At 42.7% G+C, this 16,892-nt stretch overlaps 2 protein-coding genes across 2 annotated transcripts; both read left to right on the forward strand.

Moving 5' to 3' along the window:
• The first annotated feature begins 6,745 nt into the window (after nt 1–6,745).
• On the forward strand, nt 6,746–7,648 carry LOC101612728 (putative vomeronasal receptor-like protein 4). The gene has a single exon (XM_004670886.2). It carries the CDS (start codon nt 6,746–6,748, stop codon nt 7,646–7,648), a length of 903 nt encoding a protein of 300 aa, XP_004670943.2.
• A 7,895-nt stretch (nt 7,649–15,543) lies between these two features.
• LOC101613019 (putative vomeronasal receptor-like protein 4) lies at nt 15,544–16,446 on the forward strand. Its single transcript, XM_004670887.2, has one exon. The coding sequence runs from the start codon at nt 15,544–15,546 to the stop codon at nt 16,444–16,446; it is 903 nt and encodes a 300-aa protein (XP_004670944.2).
• Nucleotides 16,447–16,892: the final 446 nt, after the last annotated feature.

Here is a 16,892-nt window from a genome sequence, read left to right on the forward strand (position 1 = left end):
TTCCCTATCTCAAATAAATAAATAAAAATTAAAAAATATATTTTAAAATTTTTTTTAAAAAATTATTTTTATTTATTTATTTGAGAGCAACAGACAGAGAGAGAGAAAGAGAGAGAGAGAGAGAGAGAGAGAGAGAGAGAGAGAGAGAATGGGCATGCCAGGGCCTCCAGCCACTGCAAACAAACTCCAAATGCATGTGCCACTTTGTGCATCTGGCTTATGTGGGTCCTGGGGAATTGAGCCTCAAACTGTTGTCCTTAGGCCTCACAGGCAAGCCCTTAACTGCTAAGCCATCTCTCCAGCCCCAAAATAAATTTTGTTTTGGTTTTTTAAAATATTTTTTAAAAATAAAAGGATTTGCTCTGCAACTGAGTCTGAACTAGAACTGTCATCCTTTGCTGTCTGTAATTATAGGTGGGTAACACTACACCGAGCATTACCCTAATTTTCTAATGTATCAGAAAATCAAACCAATTAAGATTTATAATAATAGACTTACTTTAAAAAAAAATTGGGGACTAAGAAATCTAAGACCTGTTGAGGTTTTCCAGTAAGTTTGAAATCCTGTACATTCTGTCTGGTTTACATCATAAACTGCTTTATGGTCCTATTTATTGAAAATGGGGGGGTCTCCTTAGCAATCCTTTATACAATGTAACTTCAGAATCCACTATTGCTGTATATTTGGCTACATTAAATGCAAATCTGTCTTGAGCGGCCCATGTCCACACTATCTCTCTCTCTCTTTCTCTCTCTCCTATATAATAGAATGTTCCAGAGTGTAATGGGTAGGGTCGGTAGCTAAGTGGTATTTCTTCTTCTCCACTACCATCACTAGCATGTCTTCTTCTCTGAAAAGTTAATGGTTTCTCTACAAAACCATGCTGAGCTGAGAGCTGCTAAAAGTGTTCACCTTCTCATGTTTTGTTTTCTTTTATTGGATAGAATGTGCTCCCCCCATACACTTTAATGTTTCTCTGTAGAGAAGAATCCATCATATTAAATATGGGTGAATTTCTGACCCTTGATTATACAACCCACACCTGCTTTGTGCTGAGTCAATCAATCATGCTCATGAAGAAAGAAATATCGAGAAAATGTCCCTTTCATGCAGCCTTTTAATAAAGAAGTTTCATGGGCTGAAGAGGTTGCTCAGTGGTTAAGGCGTTTGCCTGCAAAGCCTAACCCACTGGGTTCAGTTCTCCAGTACCATGTAAAGCTGGATATATAAAGTGGTGCTGCATCTGGAGTTCATTTGCAGCAGCTAGAGGCCCTAGTGCACCCATTCTCTCTCTCTCCTTGTGTGTGTTTCTCTCTCTCTCCTTGCAAATAAATAAATAAATTTGAGAGAACTTTTTATCCCATTATGCTATGTGAGAAACAAAACCACATTGATCTTTCTTAAGTACATCAGGGTTTATTCTCACAACAGTTGTGGTGACCTGAAGCCAAGAACTGACCAGAGATCAGAGTTGACCAGAGTGACCCAGAAATCTCTCCACCAACCACCATCACAAAGTAGGGTTTCATTCTAAATTTCTGAGACTAGTAGTAGGGATCAGGAGTCACTGGGCAAATCTTATCAAAATTATGAATTGCTAAGTCTTATGTGCCCGGGATGTCCTCAGCCAGGACCTGGCTCTGCAGCTGTACGTGTCCATAGGAAGTTCATCATTTCATCAACACAGCTTAGTTTAAATCGTGTCAACAAGGATGATGTGTTGGCTAACTGAAAACACCAAGGTGAGGCTGGAGAGATGCCTTAGTGGACCTGAGTTCAATTCACCAGGACACACATATAGCCAGGTGCACCAGGTGGTGGATGCATCTACAGTTCATTTGCAGGAGATAGAGGCCTTGATGTTCCAATTCTCACTCTTTTCTTTTCTCTCTCTCTTTCTCTCTCAAATAAATAAATGAAATGTTTTCATGAGAGAGACAGAGCAAGAGAGACAGGATGGGCGCACCAGGGCTCTAGACACGGCCATCAAACTCCAGACGCGTGCACCGCTGTGCAGGTGTGCCACCCTGAGTGTCTGGCTGGTGGGCGTGAAACCTAGGTCCTTAGGCTTCGAAGTTGAATGCCTCAAGTTCTAAGCCATCTCTGTAGCCCAATAAAATATCTAAAAGAAAAGAAACCGCTGGGTGTGGTGGGGCACACCTTTAACCTCAACACTGGGAAGGCAGAGGTAGGAGGATCACCATGAGTTCAAAGCCACCCTGAGACTACATAGTGAATTCCAGGTCAGCCTGAGCTATATTGAGACCCTACCTTGAAAAACCACAAAAAAAAAAAAAAGAAAGAAAGAAAAAAGAAACCACACTAAAATGGATGAGTGAGGTGGCTCATGCCTAGCACTTGGTAAGCCAAGGCAGCAATTATCCCTCACTTCAAGACCATCCTGTGCTCTCTATTCTAAGACCTACACTATCCAGGTGTGGTGGCACATGCCTTTAATCTCAGCACTCTGGATGCAGCGGTAGGAGGATTGCCTTGAGTTTAACACTACCCTGAGTCTACAGTAAATTCCAAGTTAGCTTGGGCTAGAGCAAGAACTTACCTCAAAAAACAAACAACAACAACAAAAAACAAAACAAAACAAAAGATCTGCATTACCCTGGGTTGTAAAGCATTACCTTTTCTCAACATAAAAAAGTGAAAATAAGATAGAAAAAATATACATATGTGTCCATGCATAGAAAAGGATTTTTTTTTTTTTTTGAGGCAGGGTTCCACACTAGCCCAGGCTGACCTGGAATTCACTATGTGGTCTCAGGGTGGCCTCAAACTCACAGTGATCCTTTTACCTCAGCCTCCCAAATGCTGGGGTTAAAGGCATGCACCACCATACCTGGCTTAGAAAGGATTTTATGGGGCTGGAGAGATGGCTTAGTGCTTAAGGCACTTGCCTGCAAAGCCAAAGGACTCATGTTCTACTCTCCAGGACCACATAAGGCAGACATAAGTGAGGCAAGCACAAGGTAAAACATGCCCACTAGGTGGCGCAAGTATCTGGAGTTCCTTTGCAGTGGCTGAGGCCCTGGGCATGCCAATTCTCTCTCTCTCTCTCTCTCTCCCCCCCTCTTTCTCTCTGTCTCTCAAATAAGATATAAAATATTTAAAAAAGAAAAGCCAGTATCATTCCTAGTTTGTAGATGAGAACATTGGTTTTAGTCAGTCCATGTAATATGTTCAACATGGTGTATGTAGGACCTGGGAGAGTCAGTGCTTGAAAACTAGAGGACTCATTGCAAAACGTGGGTTGTGAATCCTCACCTTTACTCTTCTCAGGTTTAGTCACCTCTCTCAGGTATATGGATGCACATCGTTTGCTACAAGACCATGACTCAGCTAGATTTACAAAGACTTAATTTTCTTGATCTTTACATACTAGAGGTGCAAAGCTAGTCACATCTGACCAGAGTATGACTATGAAGGTCTCTTACCAGTGCCATCCGAGTGACCACAAGAGTTCAGTTTCTCATCCCACGTGTGGCACACTTCAGAAAATGAGAGATGACTGCGTTATTTCTGAATCTGTTGTTGATATCTCAGAGAAATACATCTAAAAAATAATCCATTTATAAGCAGATCAATACAAAGGTATTGCAAAATAAGAATTACCCATGAATTATAAAGTCAGTCATGGTGGAGCACACCTTTAATCCCAGCACTAGGGAGGCAGAGGTAGGAGGATTGCCATGAGTTTGAAGCTACCCTAAGACTAATTCCAGGTCACCCTGGGCTACAGCAAAACCCTACCTCAAAAAACCAAAAGAAAAAAGGAAGGAAGCAAGAGAGAGAGATAAGGAAGGAAGGAAAGAAGGAAAAGAATTAGCCATGAATATCTCCATAAGGAGAGTCCTTGTGAGATGGGGTAATTGGCTCATTTACATAAAGCCAGCAAGTTCACCAATGCACAGACAGTGCCTTCCAATCTGGGTACCACATCTGAAGACCAGATAGCATTTCTTTTTTATTTAACTTTTTAAAAATTATTTATTTAAGAGAGAAAGGGAAAGAGAAAGAGGGAGAGAGAAAGGGAGAGAGAGAAAGAGGGAGAGAAAGAATGGATGGTCCAGGGCCTAGAGGCATTGTAAACAAACCCTAGACACCTTGTTCATTTGGCTTATGGGTACTGGGGTATCAAATCTGGGTCCTTAGGCTTTGCACACAAGTGTAATAACCACTAAGCATCTCTCTAGTTCCCAGCTACTATTTCTAGCACCTTGTGACCTTTTATCAATTTTCCTGTACTTTGAAAATGTTGAGAAGTGACCAGATGATTCTTCAAAGCCTGTTCTTGGCTTTGGTGGTGAAAGGAAGGGGAAGGGGCAAGAGTGGAACAAGGTCCAAGAATCCGGTCACTAAGGACACTGTTCGCCATCATTGCACTCCTTCTAATGGCACGACAGGCAGTGCAATTAGGACGAGAAAGTTTCTGGGCTCAGCAAATGATGGGACACCAGGGAGAGGGCAGAGCTGGCCTCGGGGATGGAGATGTGCAGAAGGAGCCCTTCTCCCCTGGTGTAACCACAACTTATGATGGTGCCCTCTTGACAGCAGGGAGATTTGGCCTTGACCGTGGGGACACCAGCAAGGATAAACAGGCCTGTCTGCAAGCTGTAGGAGCACACACACTGAGCACAGCACAGACTGAGAGGTGAGTGTTCTGGTTACTGCAGGTGCAGCTGCATTTAACGTAGGAAGGGAAGCTGTGAGGCGGAGGAGGTCAGAGTCAGGTGGCTGGAGAGAAGGGTCTGGGCCCTGCAGTCAGTGTGGAAGAGGAAGGTGGTAACACTGAGAAGAGAGCCTGTCATTTCACAACTGTCATCAGATTCTGTTTCAGTGTCACGATGGAGCCCGCGTGCCTCATCACGTAAGGTGCCCTGTGCCAGAGCTGCTCGTCACACAGGCCAGGGCAGGATAGGAGGCACAGGCAGATGGGAATTCAACCTGAGCTTGTTCTCTGCAGTCCCTTCCCAGCCTTGCATGTCATTTCCTCTGATAGAATAAGACTTGATATTTAATCTGGGTTTCATATTTCTGAATTCGTTTGGTACTCTGAGGATTGGGCAAACTTGCCTTGTTCATTATGATTTCATTTATTTTTAATTTTCACTTAACTGGATCCAAACTACACTATGAAAAATAATAAAGAACTAGAAGGAAATGGACATTGAACATGTAAGGATACTAACAATTTCTTTGGAAAATGATTCATATTTTCTGGACAATCCCTATGCACTACATTCAAACTCTTTTTTAAAATTTTATTTTTGAGGTAGGGTTTTGCTCTAGCCCAGGCTGATCTGGAATTCACTATGAAGTCTGAAAGCAGCCTCAAATTCACTGTGATCCCCCTACTTCTGCGTCCCAAGTGCTGGAATTTAATGTGTGCACACCACGCCCAACTTAAGTCCTAAAATTCTCACTACAGAATTTCATTGTGCAAAGCAACATAGTGGATTATAGATGAACATGTTGTATCTATGAGAAGTCTAATAATATGGTTTATGCAATGCATGTAGGAATTGAGAAAGCCTGGATTTGAATCCAGTGTGCAAACCCTGTTTTGTAAATCCTGAAATTTGCATTTGTAAAATTTGCTATGCTTCTCAAGTATTTGATGTATATATAACTCATGCCATACTATTTCCTGCAGAAATTGGTGACTTGTTTAGAGTATCAGAGACTTGATTTATTTAATGTTACATGCTGAAAGTGATTTGTGAAACCTTGCTAAATGGCACTGATAAATATCCTTTCCAGAGAGAAGAAGAGTCTGCATACATGAGTAGGTTTTCCAGACCAAGTGTGGTGCTGATTAGGAATATAGTGACAATTTCCTTATTAGAATTTCTGCTATTGATGCCTCAGAGAACAGAAAAGTGTATTTGAAAACAACCATCAAATCTCAAGCAAATCAATGCTGAGATATTGCAAATGAAAATTAACCATAATTTATAAATCTCTTAAAGTATACTCTTTGACATTCACTCTATTGTTGGAATCCTCAGTCTACCTTGTGAGGGTACACTAAATATCTGACTGGATGTGTGACCCAAAGTAGATTGACTTTTCAAGGCCGTTCAGTTTTAACCATCGTAAGAAAAGAGACAAACCCAAACTTTCTCCAGATTGGCTTGTCAGATCATGTCTGTGGTTAAAGTGCAATTCTAAATTTTTTAGGACAAATACAACTCAGACTGACATATAGAGTTATATGTGTTTATATTTTTCTGGTTCAAAAGCTTTTTGAGTCTAACTTATAAAAGGAGGAAAAACAGAAAAGAATACCATTTATTTTATTTTATTTGTTTGAAAGCAGAGTCTGGGAGAGAAAGAGAGAGAATGGGTGTACCATGGCCTCCTGCCACTGCAAAAAAAAACTCCAGATACATGCACCACATTGTGCATCTGGTTTTACATGGGTACTGGGGAATTGAACCAGGGTCATCAAGCATTACAAGCAAGAACTTTGACTAGCCATCTCTCCAGCCATCTGTGACACAGTCATACATCAGTGTATGATTATAGCAAAGACTGGCTTATAGACTGGAAGATTTCTGATTGCTATCATAAGTAGTCTGAAGAGTCTTTAGAAGACCAAGCATATTAATCAGCAAGCTGTGTCCAGGATTAGAATTCATCCAAACATTCTTTTGACTGGAATAAACAGAAATTATCTTACTAAAGTTTTTTGAATACTTTTTTTCTAGTTCTTTGCATAAAGTTAAAAAGATGATGTGGAACAACCTCATCCACACAATAGTCTGCCTTTTCCTTATTGGACTTGGAATTGTGGGGAATATCCCAATATTTATGGGACATATATATACTTTTCTCACACGGCCTGAGAAGAAACCCATAGACATTATCCTCACTCACTTGGCATTTTCAAATATGGTCATTATTTGTGCTGCAGTCGTCAGAGAGAAAGCCATAATTTTATATTTCAAGAATTTTCTAACAGATGCTGGCTGCAAAATAGTGGTTTTTCTGGGAAGGATGGCTCGAGGTCTCTCCATCTGCACCACCTGTCTCCTCAGCATGGTCCAGGCTGTCACCATCAACCCCAGGATGACTCTATGGGGAAAACTCAAACCACAGACTGCGGGGCAGGTTCTTCCCTATCTCCTCCTCTTCTGGACATTTAATTCTCTGATAAGCTCCAACATGCTGCATTATATCACAGCAGAAAGTCCTGTGAACAGATCTGTGGTTGGCACATATGCTGGGTATTGCTATCTGTTACCATCTAGGCTAATAGTGAGGTGGCTTTTCCTCTCCCTCATGGCTTTCCGTGATGTCATCTTCCAGAGTCTCATGGGCTGGAGCAGTGCGTCCATGGCTCTGCATCTGTATAAACATCACAAGCGCGTCCTCTACCTTCATAGCTCCAAGTGTGTGAACAATTCCAGCCCAGAAATCAGAGCCACACTGAGCACTCTCATTCTCATGGCCTGTTTCCTTTTCTTTTATTGGTTAGATTTCATTTTCTCCTTCTACATAGGCTCCATGGTAACATATGATTTCATCATTTTAATGATTAAAACTTTTCTACAATTTGGTTATGCTGTTCTCAGCCCCTTTGTCTTCATCAGCAGAAATGTCCATGTGGCTAAATCCTGGTGTGTTTACTAAATGCTGAAATTACATTGTATGCACATTCCTCCATGAGCTGAAGACTAATGCAGATCTAATGACTTTAAATGAACAACAGACTTTGGTATGTAACTGCTGAATCCAGCACAACTTATCAATCCACTTGCCCATGTGAGTACAGGCAATCATCACTATACCAGGCATTGCCCAAATGTTCTAATGGATCTGAAAATTAACACTAATTAAGAACTGTAATCGTAGACTTCCTTTAAAAAAAAAAAAAGAAAGAAAGGAAAGGAAAAGGAAAAGAATCTTGTGCTAGGCAATCTAAGACTACTTCAGGGTTTCCTAGAAGTTGAGATGAGCTCTTATTGCCCTCCGTTTCACCATCCACATCATGAGTCTTTTAGTGTCTTGTCTGCAATGGGAAACATATGGATGCAACTTTGCTGGCCCTGGTGCACCCATTCTCTCTTTCTCTCAAATAAATAAATAAAAATACAATATAAAAAATAAAACAAAAGACTTGCAAAAATTGCATTTATTTTATTTCCCAAAGCCAGGGTCTCTTGTGCTGAAGCAGTGGGCCCATGGCTCTCTATCTGTGTAAAAAAAAAATAGAAAGTCAGGAAGGAAGGGTCAGGGCCATCCTTTACTCGGGGCTCCCAGGGCGCCAGGGACGTGACCCGGAGGAGCTGACCCCGCAGGCAGGCGGCACAGCAGCGTCCATCCGCGCCCGGTGGGCGTCGCTGCATCCAGAAGCGCTGAGGACGCCGGTGACCATCGCCGCGGTCACACGCTTCGCACCACGGCGCGGACCTGGCCGTGCCGACGAAGAGCGCGGGGACGAGACTCCCTTCCAGGCTCCGCGAGCAGCGCGCGGGGAGGCTGAGCTCAGGGCCCCGGCTCACCGCCCGGCAGCCCCGCTCTCCGCCGCCCGCAGCCCGCCTCGCACGTGCGGCCACTGCTCACGAGGTCAGCGGGGGAACTAAAATAAGATGTGACTAGATATGTCAAGTACACATAAAAAATCGTGAAGCCTTAAAAAATCACAAGTAGGTAAATAATAGCATTAACACTAGTCTGCTGACAGTAAAAGACAGTTTTGGAATGAGAGACATATTAAGCTACTATTTTAGTTTCCATTCGGGGCAGAAAGAAATTAGTAAATGTGGGTTGGAGAGATGGCTCAGAGGTTAAGGCACTTGCCTGTGAAACCTAAAGACCTAGGTTTGATTCTCCAGTACCCCTTGTAAAACAAGATGCAAAAAGTGGTGCATGCATCTGGAGTTCATTTGCAATGGCTGGAGACCATACCCCCCTCTCTCCTTGCAAATAAATAGGATCAGTAAACACTAACTTTCAGGAAGAGGCTTTAACCATAAAGCTTAAGTATCTACAAATGAGATACTTACATGTCAGGCTGGAGAAATAGCCTAGTAGTTAAAGCATTTGCCTGCGAAGTCAAAGGAGCCAGGTTTGATTCCTCAGGACCCACATAAAGCCAGATGCACAAAAAGCACAGGTATCTGGAGTTCGTTTGCAGTAGCCAGAGGCTGTGGCATGCCCATTCTCTCCCCCGCCCTCTCTCTCTCTCTCTCCTTGCAAAAAAATAAAATCTAAAAGAAAAAGAAATATTTACATGCCATAATTTTAAAGCCAGTATTCAGAAGTAAAGATTATTGGGAACCTCCTCCTCTTTATATAAGAATATTTTGACGAAGTAAGGTTCAGGAGTGACCAAGACCATGAAGACCACTCCGAGGGTGTGGGGGGGAGCACAGCTGCCAGGACTGACTCTCAAGAGCAGAGCACAGTCAACCTGAGGTTACAGATATATCAGTTATGTCAGTTGGGAAAGATGAGGAAGGGGAAAGTAAAAAAAAGGTTTCTTTAGGGGAGATCCAAGATAACTAGGGTGTGACACCAGACCAGTAACGAGGTGACCTGGGAGATAAAGGGGGAGGAAACCTAGACCTTGGGGCATCCTTAGGCAAGGAAAGGATAATGGCTGGGTGGTTCCTTGAAGAATGTAGATGATTCAGTCCCTGGTATGTTTTTAGTGACTTCATTTTGGAGAAGCCCATCTTGACCTAACAGACAAAAGTGATTGGAAGTGTGTTGAAACAAATTTAATCAGATTCTTCAGTGATAAGAAGAAACATTAGGATGTGGACAGAAAGTAACAGAAAGAATAAAAGCTACATTTAATTTTCACTCTGTTTTTCACATGGTCCATATACAATCTTTATTAAAGGATTGATATGTAGTTTTAAAACTATGCTTCTCAACACTGAGCCCTCTTTTTCAGATACCTGAATGTACAGTATTGATTTTTTAAAATGTAACATCTGTTTGTGTGCTAAGTAGCACAGATAAGATTAATATCTGGGTTGGACAGCTTAGCAGCTAAAGCACTTGCCTGCAAAGCCTAAGGACCCAGGTATGGCTCCCCAAGACCCATGTAAAGCCAGATGCACAAAATGGCATGTGTCTGTCTTGCTTTTCTCTACTTCTCTCTGTTTGCAAATAAATAAATAAAAATATATTTTAGGGCTGGAGAGATGGCTTAGCAGTTAAGTGCTTGCCTGTGAAGCCTTAGGACCCCGGTTCAAGGCTCAATTCCCCAGGACTCACGTTAGCCAGATGCACAAGGAGGCACATGCATCTGGAGTTCATTTGCAGTGGCTGGAAGCCCTGGCGCGTGCCTCTTTCTCTCTCTGTCTGTCACTCTCAAATAAATAAATAAAAATTTTAAAAATATTTAAATATATATATGTATATTTAAAAAACACTAATGTCAATCAAAATCTCTTAGCATATAATATGTTTTGCAAGTTCAAATTTTACTGTTTTACACATGGTAAAGACAGAATTCATTTAAAACTCAACAAAAATATTAAAAATGAAGGAAAATCTATACAACTGTGGTGGTTTGAGTCAGGTGCCCCCATAAACTTGTTCTGAATGCTAGGTTCCCAGCTGATGGAGATTTGGGAATTAATGCCTCCTGAAGTATATGATTGGGGGTGGGCTTTTGGGTGCTATAGCTAGTGTCCCCTTGCCAGTGTTTGGCACACTCTCCTGTTGCTGTGGTCCACCTTATGTTGGCCAGGGGGTGATGTCTACCCTCTGCTCATGTCATTTTTCCTGCCATCGTGGAGTTTCCCCCTCAAGCCTGTAAGCCAAAATATGCCTCTTTTTTTCCACAAGCTTATCTTGGTTGGGCAATTTCTACCAGCAAATGAGAACCTGACTGCAGCAACAACCACCTCAATTTTTGCAGAAAATTCATTTCACAACATTCAGTACATTCTCATGAAAAGGACAGTAAGAAAACTAGGAGTGGAGACCACCTCAGCGTCATAGAGCCCATCATGGAAACCCATAATTTACTCCAGACTTCAGTTAAAAGGCTAAACTCTATTACTATAACATGGAGAACAAAATAAGGTTATCTGCTCTTTGAAGCACTCAACTACTTGGAAATATAGCACTGGAAATGCTCGCGAGCGCTCACTAGGCAAGATAAGGAAGTATGTCCCGTCTGTGGCATAAGACGGCAGAGCGGCCTGGGTCACATTGCTGTGCACTCTGCAAGCTGAGGCCCCCACGCTCTGCCTTCATAACTGTGTGTCTGGACAAGACTAGGAATCCTCCTCTTCCATCCCCTCTCTCTCCCTTTATCCACCTCAGCTGACGGAAGCACAGATGATCTCGTGACTAGGAAAGCAGTGTTATATCAGGTCCCAGGTCCTGCCACTCCAGCACATTCCTTCATGTCAGGAAGAGGAAAGGGACAAGGAAGGGAGGAAAGAGATGAGAGATCACCATGGGAACAGGTCTGCAGAACGGCCTGTGGCAAAACGGCCACTACACTGCCTTCTCCTTGAATCTCCTCTGTTGACTAACGGACACATGAGGACTAACAACATCGTTTCTTGAAGCAACTTTAGGGAACATGAACTGGCGTGTGTTCCTTAGAACTGATTCTACAAAATCCTTCTCAGGGTCTGAATAATATAATAAAATGTGTGACCTTCCAGACTCAGAGATGTAGGCAACAGAGAACATTGAAAAACAGTCACATACAAGAAGAGGAGGTATGATTAGAAACTTCTTGGTTAAATGTAAGATCTGACTCTTATGCATTAAGCCAGCAAGGACACCAAGAACCATACTTTTCTGGACGTCCCCACTGCTCAGTCCCGGACACCACAAGTGAAGACCAGCCCCTGATTCTACCAACAGCTGACCTTTCATTAATGATTCTGTACTTTGAAAATGTTAAGAAGCAACCACTTTGGATTGTTAAATGTTTCTTCCAAATCTGCCCCTGGCTTTGGTGGAAATGAGGGGAACAGACATGACTGGATAAAGTTCACAAGCCTAGGGCTCTCAGGGAAAGTGTTTATCACCCCAGCCCTCCTTCTTGTGGCTGATCAGGCATAGGAATTAAAATCAGAAAGTTTCTGGCAGGGCACGAGGGAGAAGGTTTGAGCTGGCCTCAGGGATGGAGATGTGCAGGCCTTCTCCCCTGGCAAAGCCACAACAAATGCCAATGACATCTTGACAGCAGTGAGCACTGGGGCCCCCAGGAGGAATAAAAAGAGTGTAGCTGTGAGCTGTCAGAGCACCCATGCTGAGCACAGCACTGTCTACACAGGTGAGTGCTACCGACACTGTAGATGCAGCTGCCTTTGACCTGGGAAGGGGAACCGTGAGGCAGGCCTGGTTAGGAGCAGGTGGTGGAAGAGGAGCGTCTGGACTCTGTTGTCACTGGTGAAGAGCAAGGTCCTAAGGCCAGAGAAATGAAGGCCCACCATCCATTTCCCAACTGCCTTCAAGCATTCTGTTTCAGTGTGATGAGGGATCCCGTGAGCAGCTGTGTGTGTGTGTGTGTGTGTGTGTGTGTGTGTGTGTGTGTGTGTGTTACACTGTGCCAGAACTGCTCATTACATAGACGAGGGAGAGATAGGAGGGACCAGTGTATGGAATTTTGTGTGAGAATTACCTATTTTCTGCAGTTTCTCCACAGATGTGACTATTTTGTCTGTTGCAACAGTGAGATTTTTTATTTTAACTGTATCGTAAGTCAGCCTTCTTGGGGTGGACCTCTTTCCCCATCTTTATTGCTATTTTTCTTTCATTTTGAATGCTTCCCTTTCCTTGACTCAAACTATATCACAATGTAAAATTACAGAATATTGTGGAAATAAACTTATCTGAAAGCACCATGAAACCCAAACCACGGCTTGTTAGAGATGCTTGTTTAAGGCATGCTGGGCACATGCTTAAGCACCATGTGTCTCCACACATTGAATCCTCATGATAAAACTTTGTGGTAGGGGCTGGAGGATGGTTCAGCAGTTAAAGCGCTTGCCTGCAAAGCCTGATGACCTAGGTTCCATTCCCCATGACGCACATAGAGCCATATGCACAGAGTGGCATATATATCTGGAGTTTGTTTGCAGCAGCTAAAGGCCCGGGTATGCCTATTCTATCTCTATCTCTGTCTGCTTGCAAATAAGTAAATAAAAAACTATACAGCAAAAAAATACCATTCCTCTGTTGGTGGGTCTAAGAAAGGTCTAACAATATGTTCACACTCACATTTTCAGGAATTGGGAAAGTAGGGTTTGACATCTATCAAGGCGAATGATAGAGATGCTCCTGTGAGTCACAGACTTTACTGCTCCTAGGTTAACTTGCTTGCCTTCCTGGTGCTTGCCACTCATTTCCTACAGAAAATTCTGAATTCACAAGAGACACACTGGCTGCACTTAGTTATGTCTTAAATGCTGGAGGGGAGAAGCTTGTAAAAATGTTTTTTTGTTTTTTTTTTTAATTTTTTTAATTTATTTATTTGAGAGCGACAGACACAGAGAGAAAGACAGATAGAGGGAGAGAGAGAGAATGGGCGCGCCAGGGCTTCCAGCCTCTGCAAACGAACTCCAGACGTGTGCGCCCCCTTGTGCATCTGGCTAACGTGGGACCTGGGGAACCGAGCCTCTTACCGGGGTCCTTAGGTTTCACAGGCAAGTGCTTAACTGCTAAGCCATCTCTCCAGCTCTGTAAAAAATGTTTTGACAACAAAATATATCCATTACTTTCTTCTAGCATTGACATATATTCATTGATTGCCCAGCCCAGCGGTGGCACTGATTAGGAAAGCAATGATGACTTCCTTCTTTTAAATTCCATTTCTGGTGTCTCCGTGAACAGAGAGGTATATCTAAAACACTTATCCAGCCAGAAGAAGACCAGTTCAGAGACATTCATGAAAGTTAACCATAACTTATGAATCTGTTAATTGTTGGTGTTATTCACTGGAATGATGAAAGTCTGGACATTCTCCTTAGCATACACACGAGGACACCACAAATCCTTCCAAATGTGTCAACTCAAGGTGAATTGACTTCTCCAGGCCTTTCCATTTTAACAATAATAAGAAAAGTGACCAGCTCCAAATTATCTGTAAGCTGGTTTGTCAGATCATTTCTGGGATTAGTGTGAAGTTTGGAAACCCAGAGCATCATGTAATGAGTTCTTCATAAGCAGTTCTTGACCATGCTGTATCAAGCACTGTGCTCTACATAGGTTAGATACTAGGTAGTAAAACAGTGTCTCTCAGATGTCTCTCATTGCCCTGTGCAGGAAGGAAACAGACAGAAAACGATGGTGAGTTCAAGGAACGTGTATGTGCGTACGCTGTGAGTTCATTCGTGAGTGACGAGCACCTGGTATCTATGAAGGGAAGTGGTTGTACAAAGATCAGCCTGGGGATGTCATGTATGTCCCTGTGACAAGGTAAGTGTCAATGTCCCATTTATTTGGGGGAGGTGAAGGTAATCAGAAATAAGGTGAGGATTGACAAATTGTGGGGTACATGTAAATCAGGTGGGCATGAAAAGTTACCTATCTGTAACACATACAACTACTGAAATAGATCTCTACTTCAAAAGTTCATTTTGACTCTAACATAGAAGAGCCAGAAAAAAATAAAAATAAGAAGGAAGGCATTTGTGAAGTGGCCACCCAACACAGTGTGAGACATCAGGGAAGGTTGATTCACAGGTTGAGGAATTTCTGAGTGAGAAAATAACTAGATTATCAGTCCTTCAAAGACAAAACATGTAACTGGCAAGATGTCTTTGGTTGGAGTGCATAAGCGCAGACTGAGCAGGGAACTGCTTTCCCAGGGTTTTGCTGGTGGAGAAACTGAGAATAAGAACAGTGTAAGTGGAAGGGAGAAAGCAATGAGGTCCAATGTGATTCTATCCATATAGAAGATTGGGAGGAAAAAAAAAAAAACTTATTCACAGAGTAAAACTCACCTTCAGGATGGGAGCAAGGACTTTTTTACTCCCCTATATCACTTATGGCCCAAGGACATGGGGAGAAGGGTTATGCCATGAAATCTTCACTGAAAATGCATTCACAATCACAGGGCTGTGGTGTGCTGGCAGTCCTCATTAGCTCAGCAATCATGAGAGCAGTGGCTGCATATGGGTGAGGAAAGGGGTTGGGGTGATGGCCCAGTGCTTGTGACATCGTGAACTGAGTGAGGAGTGAAAAGGCCGAAGCAGCGCAAGCTGACACTCTGGGCCACCAAGTGATGCCACATATACAGCCTTGGTCTGGGAAGGGGATGGGCAAATGAATTTCAAATGTAAGGGATATGAAGAGAAGAAGAATCTTCTGGGGAGGCAGGTAGATGTGTGTGTACAGGACTTATGTCCAAGATGTGTCAGATCCATGTGAGAGGTTACCGTGGATGCAAGATGAGAAGAAGAAAAAAAAACCAAAGAATATGATGAGGTTCCTGATATGAAAGAATCATGTACACTGACATATTTAATAATCCATTCTTCCCATTAGAATAATTATGTTTCCCTCATGTTCCCTCCTGATTCACAGCAGGAAGTCGGAAGATGCTTTGGGACAACCTCCTCTGGACAGTACTCTTCCTTTCTCTTAATGGACCAGGAATTATGGGGAATATCCTAACACTTGTGAGACATGTATATACGTTTGTCACTGGGACTGAGAAAAAAAACATAGACCTTATCCTTATTCACTTGGCATTTTCAAATATAACAATTATCTGTAGCATTGAAATTAGAGACACAGCTGCAGTTTTTTATTTTAGGAACTTCCTAGGTGAGGCTGGTTGTAAAGTTGTGGTTTTTCTGGGAAGGATGGGACGAGGTCTCTCCATCTGCACCACCTCTCTCCTCAGCATGGTCCAGGCTGTCACCATCAACCCCAGGATGACCCTGTGGAGAAAACTCAAACCACAGACTGCAAAGCAGGTTCTTCCCTATGTCCTCTTCTTTTGGATCTTTAATTGTCTGATAAGCTCCAATTTGCTGTTCTTTATCACAGCAGTGAGTCCTGTGAACAGATCTGTTGTTGGCACATATGGTGGGTATTGCTATATGCTACCATCAAAGCTAATGGTGAGGTGGCTTTTCATTGCTCTCATGGCTCTCCGTGATGTCATCTTCCAGACTTTTATGGGCTGGAGCAGTGCGTCCATGGCTCTCCATCTGTATAAACATCACAAGCGTGTCTCCTACCTTCACAGCTCTAACTCTACAAACAATTCCAGCCCTGAAATCAGAGCCACACTGAGCACTCTCATTCTCATGACCTGTTTCCTTTTCTTCTATTGGGCAGATTTCCTCTTCTCCTTATACACAGGTTACACAGTGACACATGGTTCTATAATCTCAATTCTTAAAAGTTTTCTAGAACTTGGTTATGCTGTTCTCAGCCCCTTTGTCCTGATCAGCAGAGATGTCCCTTTTACTAAATACTGGAGCATTCATTAAATGCAGAAATTACATTCTGCACCCAATTCTCTCTCTGTCTCTCTTTCTCTCATAAGGAAAAGATTATGGGGCTGGAGCGATGGCTTAGCAGTTAAGGCACTTGCCTGCAAAGCTGAAGAACTATGTTCACATCTCTAGGTCCCACATAAACCAGGTGTACAGTCATGCAAGAGAGCAGTGTTGCATATGTGCACACGTGGAGTTTGTTTGTAGCAGCTAAAGGCCCTGGTGCACCCATTCTCTCTCTTTCTCTCTTCTTTCTCTACTAGTGTGCCCGTTCTCTATCTGCCTCTTTCCCTTGTCTCTCACTCTCAAATTAAAAAAAAAAAAAAATTGCTGCTGAGCTGTGGTCCTTAAAACATGTACCATATGGCTGGGAAACACGCAAATATTACACTGCTTTGTATAATTCAAATATTGGCAAACTGCCCTAAAATGGTTTTCAC

Source organism: Jaculus jaculus, chromosome 13 (assembly GCF_020740685.1).
Source record: "Jaculus jaculus isolate mJacJac1 chromosome 13, mJacJac1.mat.Y.cur, whole genome shotgun sequence".
NCBI lineage: Eukaryota > Metazoa > Chordata > Mammalia > Rodentia > Dipodidae > Jaculus > Jaculus jaculus.

Bases quoted from the DNA above. Each gene is read 5' to 3' on its own strand.
- LOC101612728 (XM_004670886.2), top strand. From the start codon at position 6,746: ATGATGTGGAACAACCTCATCCACACAATAGTCTGCCTTTTCCTTATT.
- LOC101613019 (XM_004670887.2), top strand. From the start codon at position 15,544: ATGCTTTGGGACAACCTCCTCTGGACAGTACTCTTCCTTTCTCTTAAT.